General features: G+C 41.7%; 1 protein-coding gene across 1 annotated transcript in view; it reads left to right on the top strand.

Moving 5' to 3' along the window:
* The first annotated feature begins 2,331 nt into the window (after positions 1 to 2,331).
* The window catches only part of LOC141996573 (neural-cadherin-like), a 104,117-nt gene continuing 94,934 nt past the window's right edge, over positions 2,332 to 11,514 (top strand). The window contains exon 1 of the mRNA XM_074968716.1: positions 2,332 to 3,352. Within this exon, the coding sequence (XP_074824817.1) occupies positions 2,332 to 3,352 (1,021 nt within the window). The remainder of the gene's footprint in view (positions 3,353 to 11,514) is intronic.

Below are 11,514 nucleotides of genomic sequence, written 5' to 3'. Positions count from 1 at the left end.
TTTTTTGATTATAGCGTGGGATTGGGAGTCAGGAATCATGGCTTCAATTCCTGAACCTGTCAGACTTCCTATTTGATTTTAGGCTCCAATTTCCCATAATGGTACTTACCTCTGAAGTGTTTGAAGTTGTGGGTGGAAAGTGCTATGAAAGTGTAAAATATTATTATAGAATTAACTCACACTGACAGACTTAAAATTGTGAATAAAGTGAGTAACAATTGTTTCTGGATGCTTTTCTTTAATCTTGAAAAATTAGATGAGATTTAATGTGAACTAAGTGACTTGATATAAACTTTGAATCAAATTTGTGCTGAACTTCTAAAACTTTTCTTTAAAATTCTGTCTGAATTTGTTGTTAATAGAAATGCAGTTCTGTTACCAAAGTGACTAATATGTATGACCTCTTATTTAACAGATCTGCTTTCTTTGTGTATTCAGTCATAGCTGCTAACTTAAATGACAATTGGGTTTTTATATTTTATTCCTCTTCATGCTGCAAAGTCATCAGAGCAAAGAGAGGATTGGATTTTATTCCCTCTCCTACATCAGCAGAATGATTGTTCATTAAATTGAAGTCAGCTATACCTTTACAAACTGACTGGAGGCAAGGGGGGGAGGGAGGTTGCATAGTTATGGAGGACAATGGTCTTGTATAACTGTAGCAGGAGGGCAAAATTTTACCCGAGAGTACACAGTACAGGGCAATGTGTGAATCTAGCACAGTGGTTCTCAAACTTTTTGTACAGGCATTGGGCAACCCCTTTCACACAACAAACCTCTGAGTACAACCTCCCCTTATAAATTAAAAACACATTTTTTATATTTAACAGTATTTTAAATGCTAAATGCATAACCCTATTTAAAATGAAATTGCTCAGTGCTTTTAAATTAAGACTAAAACATATTTTATCAAATTGTTAAGCAGAAAAGTTATTTTTTTAAATAGCTACCATTTTATACTGGGGGAGCATGAATAAATTTTGTCAGTCACTTTTCACAGCGGACTAGGCCCTTGCCATCCTTACTTCAGCAGTTCCATGTTGCTATTGGCCAGGGGGCTGCCTTCAGAGCTGGGTGCCTGGAGAGCAGCAGCTGCTGGCCCAGCTCTGATCTTTGGGCTGGGAGGAGTGGCTATAGGGGGTAAGGCAAATTTTGGGGTGGCTATAACCCCTGCAAGCCTGCCCCCAGCACTGCCCCACCTGTGTCTGACTGTTAAATTTTAAATCTTTTTTTGCTCAGTGTTCTGACTGATCTGTGATTTAATGCAGCTCTTCAGCTGCTGAACAATCAAGCAAGCCTTCTATTGTTGTCTGTCTCACCTTTTTAATCTCAAGACAACAAACCTGTGTCCACAATACTACACTCCCCAGAGTCCAATTTCTTTAAAAAGGGATAATACACACATATATTTTGTTTACGAGCCCCCCCCCCGTTTGCGCTATCAGCCATAGTTCGGTTCATACAGAGAGCAGGATAACTGAGGCTTGGTTAAATGGGGTTCTGCTATGTAGTATTTTGAAGCATTATGTTGTGTGTAATTTTCTAAAATGCTAGATTTAAATTATATATTTTATAGCAGTTGCTTTCTGTTTTGTGCATGTCTGAGTGACCCTCACATAATAACCTTGTGAACCGCTGAAGTGTATGTGTGAGAAAGAAACAGAGACAATCTTTTCAAGGAGAATGTGGATGCGAGAGTGTCTCTGTAGGAGACAGAGACTGTGTGAGAGAAGCGGCGGGTGCCGGGGACTCTTTCACACAGTGTTTGTACCTAGGGTTTGTATTTTTCGTATCTGTCTGTGTGCTGGTGAGACACAGAAGAGACTTTGGGCGGCGGGGCGCGTGTGCGTCCCACTACCCAGCATCTTGCCCCCTGCTCAGGAATAGGCACTAGTAGCAGAAGGGCTGAGCTCCCGTTTAGGGTTCCTCTCCGAGAGAGTGCAGCGCCTGCATATCTTACGCTGGAGCAAAACTTCTGCAAGTTTGTCGTGCCACTACAGCAGTAGTGAGCGGCGAGAGCCTGCACGGGTGGGCGAGGGGAGACTTCCGCTGTGACAGCATCTCCAAGGGGGAGTGTGTAGAGACACAGACTGAGCGGGAAGAGGGATGGGCTACTAAATCCCCGGGGATCTTCGGCACTAATCCCCCCCTTGTTCCCCGCCCCCTGGCCCCTCCCTGACCCTTCAGCTCCTCCGCAGCAGCCCAGCGAGGCACGCCTCGGCGCTACACAGCCTGCAGCGGAGGGAGCGGAGCCAGCTCGGTGCCCGGCAGCAGCGGCGGCCGCTCTGGGAGCCCCAAGCAGGCGGGACCCCCCGCTCCCTCGGAGGCGACATGGGCTGCCTTGGCCGGCTGCGGCTCCCTTGGTGGCTGCTTGTGTGTTGGGCTCTGGCCGCTTCCGTCGCCGCCCGCAGGCGGAGACCCTCATTCCGGGGCCAGGTCCCGGAGAACTGGCCGGCGGGCACGCGGGTGAGCGGGCTGAGCATCCCGCTGACCCGCCTGGGACCGGAGCCCTGGTGCGCCAAGGTGCAGGGGCGCCGCTGGCACCTGCAGCTGCTGGGGGAGGACCACGCGCACTTCCAGGTGTCGCTGCAGGCGCGCTCGGGCCAGGTGTGGCTGCGCACCCGCCGGCCGCTGGACCGCGAGGCGCGGGCGCTCTACGCCTTCCGCCTGGGCTTGTGCTGCAAGCACTGCCCGCCGCGCGGCGCGCCGCCCGCCGAGCTGGCCACCCTCACCGTGCTGGTGCTGGACGCCAACGACAACGCGCCGCGCTTGGCCGGTCCGGGCGCCCCGGGCGGCGTCACCCGGCTCCGCGTGGAGGAGACGCTGGCGCTCAGGTCTCAGGTGTGGCAGGTGCGCGCCGAGGACGCAGACGCGGGCGCCAACGCCGAGCTGCGCTACTTCGCCCGGCCGGGCAGCCCGCACTTCTTCGTGGTGCCGCGCAGCGGCCGCGTGCTGCTGGTGCAGTCCCTGCTGCACGTGCGGGCGCCCATCCCGCTGCGCCTCTTCGCCCGGGACCGCGGGCAGCCGCCTCTGCTCAGCGCCCCCCTGGACATCGAGGTGCTGCCTCAGGTCAAGCAGCTGCCGCCGCCGCCCCAGCGCAGCCGCCGGACCCTGCTCCAGCCCGACTCCCCGCTGGCGCTCTCCTTGCCCGAGGATGCCCGGCCCGGGACCCTGCTGACCACGCTGGCCCCGGCCAGGTTCGCCTCAGCCTGGTTCGAGCTGGTGTCTCCGCCCGCAGAGGAGTCCCCGCTGCGAGTGGACAGGGAGAGCGGGGAGGTGACTCTCGCCAGGACCCTGGACAGGGAAGAGTCAGCCAGCTGGGAGTTCATATTCCGCGTCCAGGAGAGGAAAGGTACGGCGGGGTCCCCTGGGCGCTGGAAATGTGCGCTCGTAGTGAACATGAGCGCACACTGTGTGCACACACACGCCCACGTGGATGTGCACAGACCAGCACACACCATGTACACGCACATGCATGCCTACGCGGACGCTTAACTGGTTGCATAGAAGCATGCATGAGCTTACAAACATTTAGGCATGCACCAGTACATACCAAAGTGCATACATATTACCATACACAGACACAAGTGCATATACATAAGTGCAATAGAAATGCAAACAGGCATGCTCACAAGTTTGTGTACATACCTTCATAAGTGCACGTATACATAGATGCAAACACCAAAGACTATTACAAATATATCGGTGTCTGCCTTTGTCAAGGTAACAAAGTTGGTAGCATAACGCTTTTTTATACAACTTGCTACTTGGTCTTGTATGAACTTTGCTAAGTTAGGGGGTGGAAATTATCTGTGTCACAAATTTAAGCACGTGTGGTGACCCTGTTTTAGCAAGGAAAATTAGAGATTTGCTTGCATTTAGCTTTTAAGAAATAGCAGTTGTGCAGCACAAGGAGTTTTATAATGTGTCATTTAGAACATAGTCTAAGTTGAAGTAATCAGTAATGTCAAAACTATATAGATACCTGGAAGAGTGATAGTCTTAATGTACAGGCTCTACAGTTCTATAATTTACAGTATAATGTAAAAAACCTGTAAGGATACCATGATGGCTGAATATTTAAAAGCAACTAGAAATGTTCAGAAACATCAATGATATCAATATACAGCATGCTGAATGTATAGGTAATCACACACAATTATATTATGGAATTAAGTGATGTAAATTGTGTATATATTTTAAGTAAAGTAAACTAGGGTATACTGAGTTATTTTTACACTAAAGTAAAATATTTCCTGTGGCCCTGATCCTCCATGTGCTTCACTTTAAACATGTAAGTAGTCCTGTTGAGGTAAATGAGACTTGGCACCTGGCATGCTTCAAGTTAAGCATATGCCTGTTTGCAAGGTTGGTAACATGGTTTATATATTATATGGCTGAATTTTTATGTGAGTATTCTGATGATTCATGATCCTTATGCAGTTTATACTATCACCAGAAACCCTCAAAATAAATAATCTTATTCAAGTAAACAATATGTGTAATATTTTACACTATTTTATTCACCTTTTGACTGATTTCATCTGATTTTTTTTTAATTCCTATTTCAAATGTGAATTAATCAGCAACACAATTCTTTCTTTACTTGGTTTCTCATTTGGAGCTGTGAAAGTGTAACTAAGCAGATTTCTAACTCAGAATATAGTGCTTACTCCTGGACATCTAGTAAGTGGACTTTTACATTTTTCATCTTTTTTCACACTGTGTTTTAGGTTTGACATAAATATTTTAATCTTAGTTTGATATGGAAACTGGACATTTGGGAAATAACTTTCACTTGAGATGAGTTTGTTTGATTTCTGTGGAAAGCTCTAGGTTGGCTTTTTTTCTTTATTTCTAAGTGAACTTAATGCTTGTGAAAATTACCAGATGTTCCACAGTGGATAGGCACTTCCTCTAGCCACAGAACAGGTATAGCAAAGATGGGAGTAGTTAGAAGCACTTCCCATACTGCCCCTCCCCTTATAGAAGGGACCACTTAGAGGAGTGAGAAGGTAGTTTATTCTCTAGTTCTGTTAACTCCTTGCTGAGAATGCCAATATGGGTTCTAATTAATGTTGGTAGTTTTGATTACATGGATGCTTGTCCCCTGGGAACTGGACTGAGATCACAAACTCATTTCATGTAGGTCACTGATCAACTATCCGAATCAGATCTCTCTCTCTCTCTTTTTCTCTCTCTGCTTCTGCTGAGCTTGTCATTGTAGTATGTAGGTGCTGGCTGTATTGTTATGACTTTTGGTCATTGTGCTGGGTTGAGTTTGAACCACTAATCTAAAGATGAAAGACTAAATTCCAAAGCAGGAGCTTTGCCTGTGTTCTATCCTCATTACCCAATCCAGAACAAGGCTCTATGCCATGTAGGCTCTCATTAATCAGAGACTGTGACAGAAGCTATTGGGTCAATCAGAGTTAACTTCTGGGATTTTCACCCACTCTATCATGTAGCCCAACCTCATCCTTTTATTGTTGTCACAGTTCTTTCCGTCAGTATCAAAGAGATGCCGTTGGAGAAGTGGTAGCTAACCTTGGCCCCGGTGACTAAAAGCCTTACCTCTGAGGGGTTTTTTACTCTTATCTGGTCTAAGTAGACAGCATTCTGAAATTGCTCTTGAATAAAAGCCTCTTGTATGATAGAGTGACATATTATATTCTAGGTGATTTTCATTAACCGAGTTGAAATGTCTAAACAAACAACTTGTCCAGCTTGCTTTTTTTGGATCTATACCATACTTTCAACAGTTAGCCTGATATGTTTTCCACTTGCATCACTGAACTGACAATCGATTTCAAGGAACTAGTTTGTGACTGTAAAAGACTTGAGCTGACAGTAATTAATGGTGTGCAGTGCAGATACTGTTGCCTTGGTGCTGCTGATTTCAAGTTTCTATGCTGTTAAGCCTAAGTTTAAAAGTAAAGCTTCCTTTAAACAGTAGTTTCTTTTGGTCAGACAAAGATTAATACTGAACTGACGCTTTCAAGACTGACAAATATTTCATTTATTATTTCATGGAACCCCAAAAATGTGCTAGATGCTCCACGGAAGATATAAAAGCTGCAGTTCCTCCCTTAAAGTTCCTCCCTAACAGAGCAAGGAGTAATGGTCTCAAGTTGTAGTGGGGGAGGTTTAGATTGGCTATTAGGAAACACTATTTCAGTAGGAGGGTGGTGAAGCACTGGAATGGGTTATCTAGGGAGGTGGTGGAATCTCCATCCTTAGAGGTTTTTAAGGCCTGGCTTGACAAAGCCTTGGCTGGGATGATTTAGTTGGTGTTGGTCCTGCTTTGAGCAGGGGATTGGATTAGATGACCTCCTGAGGTCTCTTCCAACCCTAATATTCTTTGATTCTATGAAAAGTATGGAACTTAAGCACTGGAATGGGTTACCTCGGGAAGTGGTGGAATCTCCTTCCTTAGATGTTTTTATGGTCAGGCTTGACAAAGCTCTGGCTGGGATGATTTAGTTGGGAATTTGTCCTGCTTTGACCTCCTGAGGTCCCTTCCAACCCTGATATTCTATGATTAAAGAGCTTCTACTCCAAACTTCAGAGATGACAGACGGGAGGGAGGCAGGCAAACAGGAAGGAGAGGATAGGGCAAGGAAAGAAATCATACAGGTAATCAATTAAAACCATAAAAACAACAAAGAGTCCAGTGGCACCTTAAAGGCTAACAGATTTATTTGGGCGTAAGCTTTCGTGGGTAAAGAACCCACTTCTTCAGAAAGTTTATGCTCAAATAAATCTGTTAGTCTTTAAGGTGCCCCCGGACTCCTCGTTGTTTTTGTGGATACAGACTAACATGGCTACCCCTCTGATAATTAAAACCATGCACATATTAGGATGGTTTTGTGTTTTAATGAATTTTAAATAGGGAACATGAGGATGATTATAGATAAAGAATATTGATTCCCTTTTCATAGGTTTGGCAGAAGTGAATTTTCAGGATTAAAATGTGTACAAAGGGATATATTTTACTGAGAATGCAAATATCAGTTTGGGTAGTTTCTCCAATTTATTAGTTTTGCTCTCAGCTTTCATATTGTCTTATCTAAATTATTGCACATGTAAATAAATATCCTAGCACTGAAGGATTTTTGGTACTAGAGTTCTGTTAGTTTCAGAAGTTGATCAATGTTTAGGTGGTATAAAGTTGCATTAATTCCTTTAGTTTACTTTTTACTTTCTGCCTCCTAATTGCTGTCACCTCGCAGGCTAAGATTTTAAAACTAACAATAATTAATTCTGGCATTAGTCTCCACAGCCAAGCAGCAATGTCAAGGATAAGGTAAGACTCTTAGATGTTTTAGAATCTAAATTCTGCCCTCTTTCTCCATGTTTGTTCTGTCATCTTCTTTTTTTCTTCTTTTTTTAACAATTCATTTATAGTCTATAACTTATTATCTAAATTAGCCAATAATGGTAAAACACAGTAAGATCAGATTGTTCCCAAGAGTATGGATAATTATATACACAGAATACATTGTAAAGGTTCTAACTAAAACAGACAAAATCAAGGCGAGTCTGCATTGTGGCTAACGCTGTGGTGTTCAGGTACTGCACTAGATATGGTATGGTAAATCTACTCACTATTTATATATAAGGAGACTGAGTAGGGATGTAAGAATACTGCTGTGCATTATACACCTGTTGATAATTTTCAAAATCCCCTTGAAATTTATTTTATTTTATTTTTACATATTATTATATGTTACTGCTAAAAAGTAGTATAAGAAATAATGTTAAATGTTAAGTGCAATCACTGCACATAGTTCTGTGTTTTCCATTTAAATTATTTTCCACAAGCTGCTCATTCACTTTTAAAAATGTTTTATTTTATTATTTTACAGCTGTCGATCTGGCTATAAATAAGCATTCAGTATATATGAAACAACAGGAAAAAGTGAAATAAAATATGAATGTACTCCAAATGTCACTTTTGCCACATAAATAAAAGCATAGTCTCAACCTAAAACTTTCTATTTCTTCTTGATATTACCACATACCCTCATTGTCTTTAAGACAAAGTATATTAAAAAAAAGATTGTTCTTGAGAACTACTGTGCATCATTTCCATGACAGTCACCAGATCTTCTAAAAGTCTGTTGTGCAGAAAGTATCCTGGATTGTTTTAGTTGTTGTCTCATGTTTTATTCGAGGCATCATTTGGCAGGATAAACGTGCTGCCAGGCATGCATCAAAACTTCTCAAAATGGCACCATCCACATCTTGGATTATTTACCAGTCTAATAGTAATATGGAGTGTTTTTTCATTTTTGTCCAGCTGATTACTGAATTTTATTAAATAAACTGCAGGGGGCAAATCCTAATGACCTTACTTATTTCTTAGTTTTCATGGGAGTTCTCTCTGAGGAAGGACTTCAGTATTTAACCCCACAGGAGGATGTATCCTTTCCATTGCAGCCTCACCAGGTGCCATACCACACAGTCCTGTCCCAAATGTGCCAAACTTTTAGCCAAAAAATGCAATTTAGCTTCCTGAAGTGTATCTAGTCTATAGTTATACTTTTCCTATGGACCAGTCTATTTTATCTAAGTTCTGCTGTCAACGTGCGGCACCCATAATAGAACTAATTGATGAAAAGATGGCACATAAAGAGAAGTAAACTGCTGGTATGAGAGACAACTGCTTCTAAATTGGATGACTTCTGATGGTGGTTTGGTAGCTCATAAACTTAGATTTCATATAGTCTGCATCTTCTTTTCCATTCCACTTTTGTTTCTCCAATGTGTCTGGAAAGAAGGAAGGAAGAACGTATACTTAAATATAGTTTTAAAATACATTTATCATGTATACATTTTTCTTTAGAATAATGGATTGAGGTATTATTTTCTATGTTATACTACTAGTCCAGTTTTCTAATGTGGACAGCTTAATTAGGACAGCCAATTCTTTTTGGGCATTCAGAAGTGCACTTGTGCACTTAAATCAGGTATTTAGGAACCTAAATACCAAGTTTTCTTAATTTATTAGTTTTCACGAACTAATAAAATATCACTTATAAACATAAGAAAAAATAAGTGAAAAATACAGTTGAAGAAAATAAAGATGTATCTGACTTCTAAGCAACATTTTTCTTGCAGCCCATGTAGTAAAAGACATCTATCATAAACATCTCTATGATAAAGAATGAAAGCAATACTTTTTCCTCTAAGTTGTTATTTCACACAAAAAGTATCTGGCCTGATTTTTAAAGTCCTACCTAACTTTTTTGTGCCTGCAGTTTATTATGGATGCAGTTTTGTGGGCACAATTATTTGTGGATGCAAATGGGGCATGTAAATGTCCATCTACTTTATTGAATTCACGATTGCAAGGTAGATTGTCCCTATTTACTTCCACAAATAACTGCTTGCAAAATTACAGGCTTCCTTCTCCCTGGGATTCTATCAAAACCCTACATTTCAATTTCATTGATTAGGCTCTTTGGATTTAGATGGGTTGATTTGAATGAAGGGATGGAGGACCGCTTGCTTCCCATGTAATCTGCAGGCATCTAGTGGAAATCTATCGGTATTAATGCCTCTGCTGCTCCTTCTCCATAAAGAGGGATAAAGGTTAGGCATGGCAGGCCATGGGAGTGGGCTCAAGGGAAGCCCCACTCTCTAAGTAATCTTCCTGCTGAAGAGCGCAAAAGTCAGGTGGCACACATGGCTGCACTATCTGACATTCATCTCCTTTCAGCAGCCTAAATTCCCATTCATCTGTTTTCACGTGAAACATCAGCCATTTGGTGACTCTCCCTAATAAAGGAGAACAATGAGCAACCCTTGATTACCCCAAGGCTTTAAAATATCCCACAGCACAATAATGGGAAAATCCAGACATGCCTATGTTGGTGTGGAGAGTCTCACATGTGGCGTGAGTTCTGCTACACGGGCAAATGTTTGCAAAGTCTGCACAGGGGATGTCCTTTTGCACAACTTTGCTCCACAAAGGCTTCCTGTGTGTGGTCATGAAAGAAAGTTTTGAGGATAGGTGAAAGTGGGGTCTGGTCATATATGGTAACAGGGTTGAGGTTAGGCAAGAGATGGTGGTGGATCTGCCACTCTCTGTGTCAAACCACTGTCCTTCATTTGCTTAGCCTCTCCCAAATGTATAATACCTGATTCCTTCCAGCTCAGTCAAACAATAAATGGCTTACTGTAGCCACCCTTTGCTACATACGGTTTGATCTTTAAATAAGTCTCCTGCTCTCAGTTGAATATAACCACATCATCTGGTCCAAATCTTTGTCGATTTCTTCATTTTGTGCAAGATAGAGCCCTGTTGTGTAAGAGTTTAGAGTAAGGAGGGGCCAACTGGAATAGTTCCTGTTTCTCTTAGTCCTGTGTTAGCCCTTCTCCTGCCCATCTGTATGTAAAGTTTTATATGTTCCATCACAGGCTACGTTTCTGTATAAGTAAAGGTTTGCATGACCGGACATGTAGGTGCCCACATTTTAAATTTGGGGTTTAGTTTTAACTCTCTGATATTTTCTATATCTTTCAGCCACATATCATATATATATATGATTACAAAAACATTAGAAAGCCATGAAATATACTGATCAAATGTTAATATAAATGAGAAGCAAGGAAAAAGAATATCTATCACCCATATCTATATTGTACAGTGGTAATGTCACTGTATTTGATTACCACTATTATAAATATTTATCCATGGGAGGAAGTTAGAAGATCGTAGACTGCTAGGAACATTCATATTTTAGTACAGTTCTAACATTTAATAGAAGAAGGCGCCAGATTCCATAAGTGTTTGGGTGGAATGCTTAAAAAAGAGCCTGTCTCGAAAATCCTCTGTCATCTCAAGCTTCTATGACCTTACTTTATCCCTGGGCATTAGCTGTGTAATCTCACCTCGTTCACTTTTTTTCTTATCAGAGGATTTACTCGGTGATGTTTGGCAGGCTTGCTAAGTAGTTAACATCACTCTGTTACATTTTATCTGTATTTGTATTCTTTAAACCAATACATAATTTGGAAAGATCACCAGTTTTATAATATTTGCCTATTTTAAGCACCAAAGGTTTTAATTAAAGAAGTCTAAGGATCATCTATTTTAATTTTATCCAAGGCATTACTCACTTACTAGCTGTATTGATTCTATGAGGATCATCCCGAAGAATTAAGATCAGTAGCTTCTGGTTGATGTTTTGTCTTTTAAAATGTTTATCTGTTCTAATGTCACTTTACCAGTTGTCTTAAAAGAAAATAAAGCTAAGTTAAAATTGGAATTAATACTTAGCTGTGAAAATGTAATTATTTTTATGATCACTTTTATGCTATTATATTTAAAGAAAAATGTACATTTATTGTGTGCATGTCTTTACTGTAGGAGTTATTTGTTTGTAAACAGCATGAAAAGGAATATAATACAAGAAACTTTTAAAACACCATCCTAATGTTTATGCAGACAGGAGATTTAGATGCCACATGTTTTCTATTGCAAACTGTCTGACTGAAAATAACTTT

The sequence above is a fragment of the Natator depressus genome, chromosome 12, assembly GCF_965152275.1.
Source record: "Natator depressus isolate rNatDep1 chromosome 12, rNatDep2.hap1, whole genome shotgun sequence".
NCBI lineage: Eukaryota > Metazoa > Chordata > Testudines > Cheloniidae > Natator > Natator depressus.
This window is presented reverse-complemented; position numbering and strand designations above follow the sequence as displayed.